The sequence below is a fragment of the Chaetodon auriga genome, chromosome 13, assembly GCF_051107435.1.
Source record: "Chaetodon auriga isolate fChaAug3 chromosome 13, fChaAug3.hap1, whole genome shotgun sequence".
In the NCBI taxonomy this organism is placed as follows: Eukaryota; Metazoa; Chordata; class Actinopteri; order Chaetodontiformes; family Chaetodontidae; genus Chaetodon; species Chaetodon auriga.
In genome coordinates, this window is record NC_135086.1 from 24565069 (window position 1) to 24583478 (window position 18410).

Sequence of the window (18410 nt, forward strand, 5' to 3'; positions counted from 1 at the left end):
TGACCTTAAACAATCCCTGAACTTAACGGTTAGTTATGATTGGCAGGCTCATCAAAAGAGCACTTGACAGCTGGTTAAATTTTATTCCACATCAGATGAAACAGATAGCCTGGTGGAGCAGTGTTCTCTTTACTCTGGAGTGTCAAATAATGTAGAGATCCACTGTAAATACGTACATTTGGGCCCTGTAGACAACTGTAATGTAATTGTAATTGGTGGACTCAAATAATGCATTTTAAAATGTGTGTGTAACTTGTGACTTACTTGCCAAACTGGGTAAGGATTCCTGGGGGGAAATAGGCTGTGTAGCAGCCCCCAGAGTACTCCTCTTCACACCAGTTCTTCTCCTCATAGTGCACCGGCTGACAGACACAAGTGAACACATGAATGGCTTAACAAGTGATGAAATTCCACTGTAGCAGTGCGACTATGTGTTAGTCTGTATCTAAACTCACATGGAGGGCCTCGTCTGAGCCCAGCACTCTGGAGTAGATCTCACAGATCCTCTTCAACCTAAACACAATAAGACAGCAGTTTGGATTAAACCGATCTTGCAACTTGTGAGAGTGTATTCATTTAACATATTGTCTCCACCGTGCACCAACCTCTCCTCTTTAGTCAGCGCTGACAGCTTTCTGCAATTGCGGGCAAGGATGAATCTGGAGGAGGGGGAAGAGAGAAATGTTATCCAATGACTACAAAATATTTCACTGCACTAGTTAACAAGCAGTTCCAATTGCATATTGTGTACACTACAGGGCCAGACTTCTCTGTGGACTTTAAGTCTGTTTTTTTTGGTTCCTAAGGTCATTGGAAAATATAAAGGCCTGGATAGACACCAGAGTATCTGCAGTGTTTGTAGTGACAATCGTTTGTTACATGAGAATCAGATTTTGTTTAAATATGCTTGCAACCATAATGAATTATAGAGGAACATATTTGCCTACTAATTACTTAATCTACCCCTCTATGTTTAAATAAATTTTGGTAATTTAAGTTTTTTGTAAACTTTGTTCCTTTTTGAAGAGTAGTCTTACTTTGTCCAAGCAACATTTGTTGTTTGCTATTATTTTTTGTTCTTTTTCTGCTCTATACCATGTGGTCATGGTCTTGAAACACATAAAATAAATGAAATAAAATGAAAGGAAATATTAATGCTACGCCATACAATGATATTTTAAACAATAGGGTGCTGCCAACTTTGAGGCAACAAGAGTGTTTGTTGTTACAGCAGAATATGTCCTTTTACCATCAAATCCCATGAAATGACCCAAACAAAATTGATCTGATTATACTAACAAATGTCCTATTCCTCTGTGCCATATAGCTCCATTGCTGAACAAAAATGATTAAAAACAGATTACCAAGCCATACTGTTACAGGGGGTGACATGTTCCTTCATTATTATAGCTAATTTTAGTCAATCCCACATACACTGTCCTGCTATTGTAAATATTCACCACCTTCAACCAAATGTCTATGAATCCCCTACTGAAAACACTCCCCAACAAATGCACCATTTTCTCCTGTTTTAGTCATGTTTGTTAAATACTACAGTGCCTAACTGTTTACAGAAATTACCTTTTAAATGAAATTACGATTTTTACTCATTTTTAAAGATTTGCTTCATCAGTTGGAAGCAATGGGCATGGGGCTGAGAGCCACAGATAACTTTAAAAGATGAACACACGGTTTTGGTCTTTTCATGGGATTTGTTGACAACAAAAAAATATGAAATAATACCAGACTTATACTTTAATGCCCATGGTTTTGGAATGACAATCACAGGTGTGTAATGTGCAACTGTCCACACACTTCTACATGACCAGAATATCTCTATCCTTTAAATTCCTTTGTGTCCTTTGTAATTTTGCTGAGAACTGGCTGGAGTTCAGTATTCACCCCATAATGGCAGGTACAGTCCCATCAGGCTTTGTGTCATCCAGTGTCAGGCCAATGGGGGAACCCTCCTCTTCAATCACCATACTGCCACAGTAACCTGGTGACGCACACCAACCAGCACAAGTGTAAAAAGAAGGAGTGTAAAGATAAAATGAAGACATATACTGCAGCATCCCCTCACTCCACTTTCCACATCCTGCATACCCTTTTTCCTCCAGAAGTTTTCTTTGTAATAGACCATGCACTTGATGACAGAGCCCATGGGGACACGATGGATCAGCTGGTTCCTCAGTGGTGGAAGCTCAGGCTTGAAGTGCATCTTCAGATTCAGACCAGGGGGGGTGGCCACAATCACATATTTGGCCTAAGACAAAGACACATAAAAAAGCAAACACAAAAGGGACAGGACAGATGCGAGACAGGTATGAGCAGCATGACATAGCACATGGCAGCAGGTTGCTAAGAAACCAGTAGATGGTAGCAAAGAACAACACTGTCTTCTGCATTTTATGATTGAGACTGTTGGTAGAAGAGTTCTATTGTTTAGCATCTATTTCTTATCCCTAAGGACATGTTTGATAAAGGCTAAATTACACAGTGTACAAATACTGCATTGTTTTTTTCTTTCTGTTTTTACATTTTGCTAATAATGTAACAATAATAACAAATGTGGTTGCAGTGCTAGAAGAAGTACTCAGATGGTTTGCTTCAGTAAAAGTATCAATACAACAATGTAAAAATATCCTGTTACATGTAGAAGTCTTGCATTCAAAAATCTACTTAAGTAAAAGTACATGAGTATTATCAGGAAGAGTATCAAAATTCATTCTGCAGACAAATGACTTTCAGAACTGATGTTGATATTATCATTATGATTTATGACATAAGTAGATAGTGAATACTAATGTATCCATGTGTAAGTAAGGTTTCAGTTTTAACTATTTTATCTACATGTTATACATATACATATACATATAGGGTGGTAGTTTGGTCACAAGATAAATCTTAGCAGTTGTGAGACAATTAATGGTAGTAAAAAAAGAAAGAACCATGTTTTGCTTCACAAATCAATTTTAATTTGTTGGACTTTTCTCTAATTTTAGCTTTCTTTGATATATTGATATATTGGGTACTAACTACTAGTAACATGTGAAATGTGATAATGGGCCCAAACAAGAGCTCACAAGCCAAAAACGTTGGGAATCACAGGTTTAACAATATGTAGTAACTACAGCTGTCAGCTGTAACTACAGATAAATATAGTGGAGTAAAGAAATACAATATTTACCTCTGGAATGTAGTGGAGTAGAAGTATAAAGCGACATAAAATGGAAATACTCAATTAAAAGACAAGCACCTTAAAATTATGCTTTAATATAGTACTTGAGTAAATGTACTTGATTTCCACCACTGTGTGGCTATAGCACACTCAAAATATTTCTTATGATATACTTACGAGGTAGGTCTGTTTGTCCAACGTCTCTACCACCACCATGTCTCCGGTCTGGTCGATCCTGTAGACTGGAGACTGTAGCTTCACTCGGTCTCCCAGCTCCCTGGCTATGCACTCACTGATCTGACCAGAGCCGCCAGCAAACTTCCTCTCCTGCACAGGCAGACGGAGAGATCAGGGGTCAGTCACCACCACCACAACCACAGAGCACAAAGGCAGCCAGACTAGAAGGGTCTAGTCAAGCTTTTTTATGCTGTACTTGCAAGACAGTTTCAAGTTATTTTGCATAAAATCGCTCCTATCCAGTCTGATCCTGCTACGAGTATGACTCTGCCAGGCTATTAAAACCTATAGTTAGGAGGCAACCTACAAATAATCTGTTGACCTATCCTGGTGTTACAAACTGGTTATCCACAATCCACTCTCTTTGCTGCACTGTAAATTTCAACATCTTAAACCAAAGAGAAACTGTGCTTCTAAAGCTTAGGGTAGCAACTGCTGAATGATGGAGAGTACTGTGGGGGTGAAGAGAGATTAAGTGCTGCCAAAGCTCTGATACACAAAATTAAATAGACAGTGATCTTCTCCGTATGGTTAGTGTCAATGTCTCTCTGGTCTCCTGATCAGAAACACATTGTGTGTATTCCACTGTGGTATTTGGATGAATTTTCCTGCCAGTCGCCAGAAATTATGAGCTGAACCTAAAATTTGTCCTGGCAGTGAAACAGGGTGAGTCTGTATTTAAACTTGTCTTTAATCAATCTTTTTTGATTAAGATAAGTTTATTTTTTCAGTTTCAGTTTTCCTTTAAACAAAACATCAGATCATAAGTTGTACTCTATATATTGTACACATACTCACACATGCACCCATAAACAAGTGTGTATGTTTTAAATGAGAAGGTCTGGCAAATGGAAAATGACAACAGAGCTGACCACAACATCATCTGTTTACCTAAACACAATCCTATGGCAACAGGGCCACTTGGCTTTAGTATGGCAACAGACTGTGCTCCCCCAGCACTACATGAAAACAGTCAGGTCAGGCTCAAAATTACACTACACTGATCAGGAGCAAATTAAGGTAAAAGTATTAGGGCTGATTTAGGAGGTTATGGGATCTCTCACTGATGCTTAACCTCCTGTCTTGCATGAGTGAATGAATCTCTGCATGCTACAATGAGCTTTAGTCCCCCATCACTTCTTGGCAAGCCTCTTCTGCACTAGCCTCGATCCCTCAGGTTGCTTTTTTGAGATTAACTGAACCATGACATTGTAGTATTCTGTCATTTTTTTATTTGGTTTCTTCAAAGGCTGTATCTCACATTAATCTCTGATATAGATACAATTGCAAAACCAGATGTGTGGCTGGACTTTGCCTCTCTAAACAAACAAGAAATCCCAAATGTAGCGGTACAAGCACTGTATACACACTAGGGGTGGGCGATCTGACCTAAAATTTATATCACAGTATTCTTTTTGTTTTTTTACAGCCAAAGTATTATGAAAAAAAAAGACTGGATGTTTTTATTGGTTCCAAATGGGAATAAAAATAACATATACGCCTACATCCACACAGAAGAAGTAGCCTGCGCCATTATGTAGGTTAATTAGTAAATGTAATGTGATTCATTTTCAGAGTTAAACAAGGGGTAGGATTAGGCATCTCAATAGCATTTATTTGGCAGAAAACCCAAATTATATAATATAACTACATAGGGGTGGACGGGATCCCAGTTTTGTCTCCATCACCAGTGACACATTATGCCAAAACATGGAGATTCCACTTCTGTCATTACCCTGATGAAAATTTCAGCATATTAAAAATAATGTGCTTCATTGTGGCTGTGATAACATGAGAGTAGAGCTCTACACCCATATTCATAGAACTGGAGTTACATCCAGTAACTACTATTTTCCTCACTATAACTCTGACTCATGTAAAATGAAGATGTAAAGGTAAGATTATGAGCAATGCAGGCTTATTTCTCAGTTGTTGGCTGCAAGAACACAAAGTATTCATCTACTCTCACCATCTGAGGGAGTGAAGATCCAGTGGATTAACTTGATGTAAATTTCCCCACAGCAACTGGATAACTCTCAGGATTCAAACAGAGTTCAGACTGTTTTGAGGCCAATACAAAGGAGGATTTGCTGGTTAGCCTGTTGAATTAATGTTAGCATGCTAATGTGGCTAGCAGCATCTATTCTAGGCCCAAACGCTGGAGCAATGCAGTCAAGAGAAACTGTGTGAACATTAAGCCTCAATTGAAGCCAATTAAATAACCACAGTATTATTTTGGATTACAATTACTATTACAATTTGTCATTTGGATGCTAAATGAACGACGCTTTTATCCAGAGTAATATACATATGAGATTTTCATACATCACAAGCAAGGTTCTAGATGGGAGAGAGCACCAAGAGTAAGTGCCCTAATGCAACTTTCTGGTTCAATTCTGGGCATAGGTGCTACAAGGCAGTGCTACAAAGTAATGCATAGAGTTCATAGAGTGAGCAGAGAGGTTTTTTTTTGTTTTTTAAGAAATAAGATGATCAGCAAAGAGTTTGGTCTTTAGACTTTTTCTTAAGATCAAGAGGCACTCTGCAGAACGAATGGAGTTTGGTAACTCATTCCACCACCAGGAACCACTGAAGAAAAGAGTCTAGCTAGAGACTTAGGGCCTTTTTGAGCTGGCAACACCAGGCACCGATCCTGGGCAGAGCGTAGTGAGGGAGCATAAACGTGAATGAGGGAGTTCAGGTAGGTCGGAGCAGTTTTGATGGCAATTTTGTAGGCAAGCATCAAGGACTTAAACTTGATATGGGCAGCAACTGGGAGCAAGTGGAGGGATATGAACACTTGAGTGACATGCACTTGTTTGCACTGGTTGAAGACCAGGGGAGCCGCCACATTCTGGATCATCTGCAAGGGTTTTAACGAGCATGCTGGGAGCCCTGCCAGTAAGGAATTACAATAGTCGAGGCATAATAGTACCAGCGCTTGGACTTGGATGTGGGAAACAGTTTTTCATGTAGATTTTTGGGTCGTCTAACACAGCCAGACCTAATGTTATCTCCACACTTTAAGATAAGATAAAATAAGATAGGACTTTGTTGATCCCACACTGGGGGATCAATAAAGTTATATTGCAAAACATGCTCAGCCGGTTTTCTTGTTAAAGGAAAGCCCTCTCTGCTCTGAAAGGCTAAAGTGAAGAGATAGGTTTTTAGATTTCTTTTAAAAAAATATTCTGTGAGCTGGGTTCCCTGATATCACATAAAGACATCCATCTTCAAATCTTTTTTTCTTTCCTAAGATGGTAAATGGACTGTATTTATATAGCGCATTTCTAGTCTGACGACCATCCAAAATGCTTTTATAACACAAGTCTGCATTCACACACATATTTGTACAATGGCAGCTAAGCGCCTACAAGCATTAACCATTCACCCACATTCACACACATCCACACACCGATGGCACAGCATCGGGTGCAATTTGGAGTTCAGTATCTTACCCAAGGATACTTCAACATGTAGACTGCAGAGGCCAGGGATCGAACCACTGATCTTCTGATAGGTGGGCAACTTAGATCTACCTCCTGAGCTACAGCTGCCACGACAAGATGTGTTGCCTTATATTGTTATTGAAGTGAAAATAGGTAGAATCATGTTTTGAGTGCAGTATCCTATTTATTGTCATGATACCGTGATATAATTCTATCACCATAAGGAGCAAAAAAAAATACTGTGATATAAATTTCAGGTCATATTGCCTACCCCTAGAAGTACAACTGTCAGAGTACCATGGGGCATGTCTATCAAGTACATTTACAACAGACAGACAGCAGCAACAGCAAAAAGCAGCCAAGCTTGTGTTGCAGAATGAAGTGTGAAAATGTTAGATCTGGCTGTGTGAGACAACACAAAAAGCAACATGAAAAATCAGTCTCCCACATTCAAGCTACTACTGTGGTTATTTAATTGGCTTCAAATGAGGCTTAATGTTCACACAGTTTCTCTTGACTGTTCCTCAATATTAAATACACCAACATTGCTCCAGCATGTGAGCCTACAATGGATCCTCCCAGACACGTTAGCCATGCAACATGGTAACACCAAATTCACCAGGCTCAACAGGAAAATAAACAGAAAAGCAACATAAAAATGGTAAAGTTTACAGGTTCTAAGTTTGATCTCACTTTCAATCCAACCCTTGCGCTTCACTTTCAAGTGAATTCTCCTTTGTATTGCCCTCAAATCAGTCTGTAGTCTGTTTGAATCCAAAGAGTTTTCCAGTTGTTGTGGGGACATTTCCATCAAGTTAATCCACTGGGTTTTCACTTCCTCAGATGGTGGGAAGTAGATGAAGACTTTGTGTTATTGCAGCCAGCAACTGAGAAATTAGCCCGTGTTGCTGATAATGTAATCTTCACATCCTCATTTTACAGGAGTCAGCGTTATAGTGAGGAAAATAGTAGTTACTGGATGTAACTCCAGTTTTATGAGCATGTGCGTAGACCTCTACCTGCATGTTATCACAGCCACAATAAAGCACATAATTTTTCATATGCTGAAATTTTCATCACGGTAATGACAGTATTGGAAAATCCAAGTTGTGGCACTGTTGACGTGAGGAAACTGGTATACCGCCCAGCCCTAATACACACACATTCATGCTGACCCACCTGTCCTCCATTGGTGGTGGAGAATATCCTCATGGTTCCTCCACACTGTTTCACATACCAGAGGAACCACAGAGCTGACACCTCATGAGGCTCAGAAGTCACGTTCACGTTGACAAACAGTGTGGCAAAGTGACGAACAGTGCTTGAAATAAGGGAGAGAGATTAAACACACAGTTAGAACTCAATCCTTTAATACATACATGACAAAGTTCGGTCTGTGTAAATGTCCATAATGTATCTAATGAGGTTTTTTAATTTCTTAATCATTTTTGAGCTACTTTATTTACAATATTCCACTATGTTAATTCAGGAAAAAAATGTGTAGTTTGAAAGTTAATCATAACATTTGCATAATTTATGCTCAATTACCACGTGTGTGGATTCACAACTTGAATCAGAAATGCATACATTGAGATGGGTGGCTGGTCTAAGTGAACTGTACTATACTATATACTATACTATGAACTATACTTTACTATGATTGACTCTTCCACTTGATGTTCCCATGGTCCCAGAGCCATAGTGGCAGAAATAGTAATCATGCCAAAAATCTCAGAACAATTATGGCTTTTTATGTGACATTGAAGACATTTGTTCAAATACCAGCACAAAGTATGAAACTCTCAAAAATGGGTATAGCTAAAGTATAGCTCCCTGTGTTTGAGCTACAACTGGGTTCACAGCAAATCACTGGGCTACGGGGTGCCCTGGTGGCAGAATGCTTAAGACGCATACCATGTAGGGGTAATGTCCCCTGGTGCTTCAGTGAATACATTTACATGCAGTCAAAAACCCTTTCATAACTGGAATATCAGCAATAACCCGGTTGTGCACGGCCATGTAAACACCTTGAATATGCTCATATTCTGATTTTTAAAAACCCGAATATGACCCCTGGGTTACTCCTTTTCTAACCCGAATATTTGGTCATGTATACGCCTATCGGAATATCCCCATCGAACAGAACATTAATTTGTGTTCTGTGCATGTTCTATTCGCAAGGAATCTTGATCTTTTGAGTGCAGGAACTACTTGTTGAAAACATGGCGAAACGGAGGACACCACACTTTTGGAGCGAGCAGGAGACAGGAGATCTTGTAAGTGTGGTGAAAGACATGAATAGCGTGTCTTTTGTAGACGGTAGAAAGTACCAGGTTAGCGAGATATACAAGAAGGTGAGCGAAAAGTTACGCGAAGCAGGGTTTGTACGAACGCCAGACCAGATCAAGCGTCGTCATGACGCACATGTCGACAACGCATCGCTGTTCTGATCGGGATATCCCAATTGATTACAATTACCATGTATACAGGAATAACCCTGTTTGCTCACGCATGTAAACAGGTTATTCCGAATGTTTCAGAAACCGGAATATTGACCATAACCCGAATATTGACTGCATGTAAACGTAGTCACTGTCAACTATTCAATAAAGTGAAAAAATAAGTAATCTTAAAAGAAATGCATTTCCAGGTTAAATTCAGAGACAGAAAAAAGGCATGCACTACTCTTCTCACCCTTGTTAGGTAGGAAAAAAAAAATCAGTTTCCTCTGTGCTTTGTTACCTGGTCCAGCAGATTTTTTCAAAGAGCTCCAGCATGGACATCTTGTCCCACTCCTCAGCATGGGGAGCATTCCAGGGAGCCTCTCTAGGAATCTGAAATACAGGAGGAGGATGAGCAAGAGACAAACATTTGGCAAAGATAAGACAGTAAAGAGCAAAAGAAAAAAAGGGTGACTCTTGCTTTACCTCCTTGCCCATCTGGTCCATTGTCCTCCACAGGTTGTTGAAGTCCAACATGACAAAGGGGTTCCACATGGGAGGGAAGGAGCCTTTGAACGGGTAAGACTTTCCCTGTTGGACAAACATAAATGTCATCATCATCATCGACATCATATTGTATAATCATCAGTCGTCTACATATGGAAACGTTGCCTTTTAGGAGTATAAGTTCACTTTCTGACTTTTAATGCATATGAGTCAGTGGGATCAAATTCTATATGCAAAACAGCAAACACTGTCTGCTCTGGAACATGCTGTTGGAGTTACACAACTGTTGATATATAGCTTGGCTGCCATGGTGGACTGCCAATGTACTTAGCTGGTATTGGCCTTTTAAGTTAGATATTGGAAGATGCTGGAAGAATTACAGAGGTTCCTTCCTGATTACAAGCAGTTTGCAAGGTGCTTTACACAAATCCCTGAGTTCCTTATACCACAAAATATGTAATATATATGGCCATTCAGCCTCAGGGAACTGCTAACTCTAAAATCAAATTGTTTTGGTCTTAATGTCTCAAGTTCAATTAGAGCTGTGCCAACACTGCTGTGGACAAATTCTGAGGCAAAGTAGCTGACAACTCCACATTACCTGACCTGTAGCTGACTTCGAAGAGTAGTAGAGAGTATATTGCTATATTTCCAGTTGTGCAACCGATAAAGAAATTGAGTCATCTAGCATGATAAGAGTGTCCACAGTCCATCTGTTTGTTTGCCTGGACTATTGCTCTATTTCTCAACCATACAATTGATTTATAGTAATTGTCCATTTTTGTGTGTGTGTGTGTGTGTGTGTGTGTGTGTGTGTGTGTCTCAATCATAACATCACTGACATTTAGCTTGACAAGTTAATTAGCTTCAAACCACATTTACCAGCTTCCGCTGAAAGACACAAAGATGGGTTACATATAATAATGCCTTTGTGAGAGAGTATCTATCTATCTGTTATGTTGTAGCTGCAGGGCCAATGTACAGGCTTTCTTGGATCACTCTCATATTGTTGTATTGGCTTGGGCTGCACTAGTATTGAGGCAATAATGGTCTCTGATTACTGTATATTATGCATCTTATTTTGGATTGTCATGTAATTTGCTGCGGCACGGTGGCGCAGCAGGTAGTGCGCGTGCCTCACAGCAAGAAGGTTGCTGGTTCAAACACTGGGTCGGGCAGGGCCTTTCTGTGTGAAGTTTGCATGTTCTTCCCGTGCATGCGTGGGTTCTCTCCGGGCACTCAGGCTTCCTCCCACAGACCAAAAACATGCTCATTAGGTTAATTGGTCTCTAAATTGTCCGTAGGTGTGAGTGTGATTGTGTGAGTTGTCTGTCTGTGTGTCTGTGTATGTAGCCCTGCAATCGGCTGGCGACCGGTTCAGGGTGTACCCCGCCTCTCGCCCATTGCTAGCTGGGATAGGCTCCAGCCCCCTGCAACCCCGAAATGGGATGCGCGGGTATAGAAGATGAATGAATGAATGAATGTAATTTGCTGGGATTTTATTGGAGAGTCTTTCCTGACCACTACCACATAAAACCACCAAATGTACTATTTTATTATCGCTGTAAATTTCCTTTACAAAGTACCCCTAACTGTCGGCCTTATAAACATGGCAACTTGCTGAAAACCTCTGGTTTTAATACTGAAGTGTATTTTTTGCACGGTTAAAGTTAAATATCTGGAATACCAGTTACTGACAACAGTCTAATGTTAAGTTTTGTTTCAAGTTTCATATAACAGCTTAACCTCTTAAAATCAGAGCTAAATGTGGGTCCAGCTCTACAAACTCAGCTATACTGAAGATACAACATTTCCAAAGATTGAATTCTAGGAAAATGTTTTTTAAAAATGGACAAAATATCATAAAGAAAGCCAAAAAAAAAAAAACCCCAACAACCTTGAACCTTGTATTTGAAAATTTCATTCTGGTGTAACTAACAGATCAAATCAAATCAAGTCAAATCAAACTTTATTTATATAGCACTTTTCATACATGATAAAATGCAACACAAAGCCCTTTACAACAGTTAAAAATTTTATATAAAAAAAAAAAAACAGAAAACAGAGAAAACCCATCCCTCCCCATACCAAGGTGGGGAGCCCCCCGCCCAGACGGGCCGAAGGGACCTGGGAACAGCGCCCCCCAGCAGCAGACCAGACACAACTGTCAGTGTGGAGGACCCCCCTGAGGAAACACTGGAGTTAAAAGTAAAAGGCATGATATCAGATAACTAAAATAAATTAAACAGGTAAAGGAAGAAAAATACATAAGATAACACATAAAGTAGATTAAATAGGATAAAATACTACAAAATATAAAACAGCAAAATAACAGGCACCAACATAAGACAAAAACCTAATAAAAACGTAAGAAGAGTTTCAAAGTCAAAGTCAAAGTCAAAGTCAAAGTGTGTCTTTAACCTTCTCTTAAAAATATCAAGAGTCTCTGAGGTCCTGAGGCTCTCAAACAGGCTGTTCCACAGGTGTGGAGCATAGTGGCTAAATGCCACCTCACCATGGGTCTTAGTTCTGGCCTTTGGTATGGATAAAAAGCCGGTGCTGGAGGACCTTGGGGTCCGCGAGGGTTGATGCGGTAAAAGCAGGTCAGATAAGTAAGAGGGCGCAAGGCTGTTAAGACATTTAAAAACTAGTATAAGAACCTTGAAATCGATCCTGAAGCAGACAGGGAGCCAATGCAGTGACTCTAAAACGGGTGTAATGTGGGCCCGCCCTCTGCTCTTCGTCAGCACACATGCAGCTGAGTTTTGCAGTAATTGGAGGTTTAAAATACTCTTTTTGGGAAGACCATAGATCAGGGCATTACAGCAGTCTTAACAACGGGAAATAAAAACATGTATTAGCACCTCTGTGCACTCCAAGAGGAAGCATGTAAAGATTAGAAAGAATTGGACCTAAAAACACACCTAATTTCATGGGTTACTTACATAAAAATATCTCTATGTGAGAAAAGAGTGGAACCAGTTCAAAACAGTACCAGAGAGGCCAACCAGGTGTCTGAGTCTATTAAATAAAATATGATGGTCTACTTTATCAAAGGCGGTGCTTAGATCCAGTAGAACCAAGACTGTGAGTTTCATGTTATCTAAGTTCCACCTGATGTCGTTTAAATTCTTTAAAAGTGCCATCTCGGTACTGTGGTTCATCCTAAAACCGGACTGATGTCTCTCTAAAATGTTGTTTCTGTTTAAAAAGTCACTGAATTGGTTAAGAACCAGTTTTTCTAGAATTTTACTTCAAAAGGGTAAGTTGGATACAGGTTGGTAGTTATTAAAAACGTTGGGGTCTAAAGTGCTTTTCTTCAGAAGGAGCTTCACCACAGCTGTTTTAAAGGCGTTGGGGAAGACATCCATCTGAAGAGAGCAATTCATCATGTTTAAAAGCTGTTCCATAAAGAATCTGTAAAGTGATTTTAAAAGTGATGTGGGAATTGGATGTAAAAGGCAGGTTGTTGGGTTTACTTTGGAGAAAACTCGACCAAGTGTCCTTGCATCAACCAGGGCAAAACTCTCCAGTGTTTCCTCAGGCAAAGACAACAATTCAGGTGTGTTAACAGATAAAACTTGTTGGGATAAAAGGCTGGATCTGATGTCCTTGATTTTGGTTCTGAAGTGATCTGCAAAGTTCTCACAAAGAGCGTCTGATGGCATGTTAAAAACTTTAATAAAATCTGTGTTTGTTAAACTCTGGCGTGCAGAGGTGGACGGTGCCCATGAGGAGGGCCAGGGCTCCGGCTCCACACTACCGGGCGCTGGCCTCGAGGCCAGGTAGATGCGGGAATGCCACCCACCAGCAGCGGCCCTCTGGAAGTGGTATCGCCAAGCCCGCTCGCATGTTCACCGGCCTGTGACAGCAAGTCGAAGCAGTTCTGGAGTTTGAGAAGGGGCCAGGTATCATCAGCCACAGCTCTCCTTCTGCTGGACACCACCTGGGATTCTGCTGGAGGGCAGGTAGCCGTGAGTGGAGGGAAAGCTGAGGTGTCCATCTACGGAGGCATGATGTCTGTGGCCACAGAAACAGGCATAGTTTTCTGGTGCTGGTCCCGGGCTGCCGGTTTCTCACCCCCAGCAAAGCTGCGTACTTATAGGAGAGCGGCAGGCTCGGGAGAGAGGGAGCCCTGCCATTGGTCCCGCTCAGAGCCCTCTTCCACCTGTGGATGACCACTTCGGTCCAGGGGGTCCCCTTGTTTGGAGTGGAGCAGGCAGGTCGTTGACAGGAGGAGGAGGATGGTTCCCAGAGAACTGTGTGCCCGAGTGCAGAGGTGCTGTTCTGTGGTGCGGACTCACTTATCCGTGATGTCTCCAGCCAGTTGGTCAGCGTCGGGAGACAAGATCTGATGGTGGTCAGCAGGGAATCCTTCCTCTGTAGCGCGTCCGACATCCGTTCAATGTCCTCAAGAAGGTCTGCAATCTTTTTGTATGCCTTGTTCAACAATTGTTACACCTTTCCAGGTGAGTCGGCGGTGTCCAGTGTGGGCATGGCGGCTCACTGGCTATGTTAATGCTAGCAGATGCTAGCAGCAAAACATTGGATTTTCTCAGAAATGTTGAGATTACAAACACAGGCCTGTCAGATGATTGCTGCTCATGCAATGTTGTCCACACTGAGATATCCTTTGCAGCTTGATGAAGTGTACCAATTTTAGATAATTTAGCTAGGACAGGCGAGATACAAATATAAATGTAATACCATTGTACTGTGTGAAAGGTGAGGTGTTTTTCATTTGAGAAACTTGAGGGCAAAGGAGAGTTTAAATGGAAAATCAAGATTTTAAGAGGCTAAATTTTAAAACCCAAACATGTCAGTATAAATTCACAGTCTTCAATAATTCAACATCTTTAGCTGATATCACTTATCAAATAAAATAAAAATAAAAAAGCCCCATGGGAGCCACTTACAGAACATTTCTTGTACAAAAATAACATGGTGCAGGATTTACTGTGAGTACTGTGCCACGTCTCTATGTTTGAAAAGTGTAAAAGTAGCTCAGCAATCAACTGTGTTGTGCTAATCAGAATAGTTTATATAGTTGAGTCAGGGAAGCACCAAATAATCCATCATGTTTGCAGCGCAAAAGGTACAATATTATAATACGATAACATTCTGTTTAATTCTTTGTGCTTCATTTGTTGAGTTTCTTCTTAGACTTTCGGAAAATCTTGTTAAGTAGTCTACATAAGGAAATGTTACATCTGACTCATCAAGACTGATCAAAACACCTTGGCTACAACAAAAGAAGATATAAGTAGTGATGATCACAGCTCAGGTCCATCACCCTGTGTGCGTTATCTTTTATCTCTGAGTTGAACTGTGTATTATCAGGGTGACAAGTTTTGCGAGTATGGCTATGATCACTCACATCTTTATTTGTAAGTTGGTTAAAAAACAAACACAAAAACTTCCATTTAAACAGTTCATTTCAACCAAGTATAATAGTCAATTCACAAAGAATGGCAAAACCAATTAACACACAAGTAGAGGTACAGTAATGCCCCAGAGACTACTGAATGACTGGCACTGAAAGATGAATTAAGTGAGTGATCAGTGACCATCATAAAGCTTCTTCTTACACTAACACCTAAATGCCTGCTGCCCTACACTACCTACCTACCTATTCTAGCAATAATCTGAAAGTATCTGTTATCTCCCAACAATAAGTAACCCTCTGCGGACTGCAAGGTCAAGACTACACTTTTTTCTGAAGCATAATCAACACAAAACTCAAGTCGTAGACAGAAAGAGAAGGAGAAGATTAAGTGTCTCACAACATACAGTATCACTGCCATGCTCAGAACTGTCCGTTGCCATGTAACAACAGGTCTGTCACCATGGTGATGTTGGCCAAGGGAATACAGAAGGAGAAGTGCAGAGGAGGGGAGGGGGCTAGGGAGAAGAGAGAATGCACAACAGCATCTGTTTTCACATCAGTGAGCAGTGAGTCAGCCTCACTCAGAGGAGAAAGTAGAAACCCAATGCTACATGGAGACACAGCACCTGTACTGCAGAATAGACGATATTATATAAACAGATGGAGCAATGGGCTAGAAGTAGAAGTGTAATATCTCACTTCTTGTGACAAACCCAACGACAATGAGATAATTATTACCTGACTTTGTAGCTCTCTCTCAATTTTGATTCATCTGCATTTACATGTACAGCAGGCAGCTGTCTTGAGTGAAAAGACCTGCCCAGCACCAAACTATAGACAGATGGCACTTATGTCTGCAGTCTCACTCGCCCAATTTTTTTAGTTTAGTTTAAGTTTTCAATTGAAAATCAATTAAAGGACCAGTGTGTAGGATTTAGTGACTTCTAGAGGTGAGGTAGCAGATTGCAACCAACTGAATACCTCTTGCCTCAGCCACCCCTTGCTAGCGTGTCAAACCCGGTGTTCAGTGAAAACACGAAAAATGAGAAAAGTGCTCTCTAGAGCCACTGTTTGGTTTGTCCATCCTGGGTTACTGTAGAAATATGACAGTCCAACATGCCGAACTCCATGAAAGAGGACCCACTCCCTCTGTAAAGACCTCATTCTAAGGTAACAAAAAAGCCAATGATTCATATTTTCAAGTGATTATACACTAATGAAAACATAATCATGAATATCAAATTCAATTTAGGCCATCTTCTGCCAATAGATCCCCCTAAATCTTATACAGTGCACCTTTAAGATATCTAGTTGTCTCTACTATTGAACAATATTCAACACATGATAAGGAGTGCAGCATTTATAGTGATATCCATTTATATTTGTTTGTATTTACAATGGATTAGGTGACAATGTGTAATGTAAAAGGTCATTCATAGAGATGAGCCCACAGAAAATTAGCCAACTCAGATCTTTCTGTTTTAGTGTCTTTCACTCTCATCAATCACTTTCCCATCTGCAGCAGGCAACTGTTTTCAGCTCTGATAAACCCCTGTAATACAACTCCTAATGAATGCTACTGTTGCTCTGTGTCTGCTGGATGTGCAGATAGGTAATTGTTCACCATAAGATGTTCATAAGGAATTTATGCTAGGTGTTAGGTATTAAGCTTCATCTGGCCTTAAGTGTTGACACATTAATGAAAAAATAGAAATATTTGCTGGGGATGTGCTGTTTCAAAGGCAATATTCAACTTGTTTATATTATGATTATGAAAAAGTTTTTCACCTTTAAAAACATTAAACCAACCAACCATATTCAACTACTCCAATCCCTTCATAATCTATTACAGGTGATATGAAAACAGGTAACGGACTTACAACACAACTATACACTTATTTCTTTGTTAGGGAGCAATAGTACATTCAATATTTCCAAAGATCATACTTGCACAATTGTCAACCATTTCTCTAATTGGTCCTGTGAACATGCAGACATGCACGATATCTCTGATAACGGAGAACAGTAAGTAATCAAAGTCTGTTTCCCTATCTCTGATAGTGATACCTCGTTAATAAAGCCAGTGCCGAGAGCCGCAGCTGCCTGTAAGGCAGAAGTTTGCTGATAAGGGAAACCAGCACTGGCCTTTTGGATTACAATCTGCCATAGAAAAGCTGATTAGCTATGCGGCTTGCTTGAAAGCTAGCCCTAATTACACAATGGCTTGGCAGGCATGCTGGTTTACTATTACTATAGCTGTCCTGTGAAGTAATGTAGACACTGTCATATAGGTTACATGAATGCAAATATCACCTTGTATGCTGTCCTCTGTTATTAAGACTTGTGCAGTGATCAGGAGACTTATACATGCACCTGATTAGAATTTATTCATCTGAATAGTTTGTTGGCTAATCTAAAGTTACTTAAAGTCAAAACACAGTGTGGTGACACTCAACGGCAACATATACATCTTTGAACTTCCATGTGGTGAAGTATAGGTAAGAGTTTGATTTATTCTGTATTGCTGAGGAGGGGAAAGGCAAAGGAATCAAAGGCTGTAATTAGAGCTGCTACTATTAGTAATACTGCAGAAAGGCCAGGCGCAGGATAACAGATCCAATGATGCAAAAGCAAGGCTATACATACACCAGTTTAAAGCTTCCAAAACTTTCTGGGCAGCAAAAAGGCAATATCTCTATTCTCCTGGGTCTTCATCAGACCAATGTCCAAGATAACAAGGTACTAGGTATAGGTACAAAATTGGCTGCATCCTGCCAATGTAGTATGTAACAGCAGAGACTGATTGGTGCTTTCATGTTTTGCTGTATGTCCTCTTTTTAAAATATACTATATTTAATATTTATGTAATATTTTAATATTAATTAATATATTGTATTAATATAATAATTAATTAATTAGTATTTTACATATTATCATTATGATGCAGCTATTCAGAACTGATAATGTCTCTGGAGGTCGCATTGTAAGTGTTAATGTGCATCCTTTTGTTTGATCAGGATGTAATCAATGTCCTTGTCCTTGTCCTCCTTCACATCACATTACATCAGTCATTTGCCTGCAGAAGATGCAGCAGAGTTGAAATGTTGCATTTTTTTCAGTCCATTCAAGTTTTGAGACTTTATTCCAAGGTGTAGATAATCTCCAGTTACTCACTGAAATACTTTACTGAACCCTTTGGCACAATTCAC

General features: G+C 40.1%; 1 protein-coding gene across 2 annotated transcripts in view; it reads right to left on the reverse strand.

Moving 5' to 3' along the window:
• Positions 1-18410, reverse strand: part of mao (monoamine oxidase) — a 60688-nt gene that overhangs the window by 6555 nt on the left and 35723 nt on the right. For both annotated transcript variants that reach the window (XM_076746934.1, XM_076746935.1), the window contains 9 exons: positions 9795-9899; positions 9610-9701; positions 8047-8188; positions 3359-3508; positions 2107-2266; positions 1903-1999; positions 606-659; positions 456-513; positions 265-362 (listed from right to left, as the gene is read on the reverse strand). In XM_076746934.1, coding sequence (XP_076603049.1) covers positions 265-362; positions 456-513; positions 606-659; positions 1903-1999; positions 2107-2266; positions 3359-3508; positions 8047-8188; positions 9610-9701; positions 9795-9899 — 956 coding nt within the window. The remainder of the gene's footprint in view (positions 1-264; positions 363-455; positions 514-605; positions 660-1902; positions 2000-2106; positions 2267-3358; positions 3509-8046; positions 8189-9609; positions 9702-9794; positions 9900-18410) is intronic.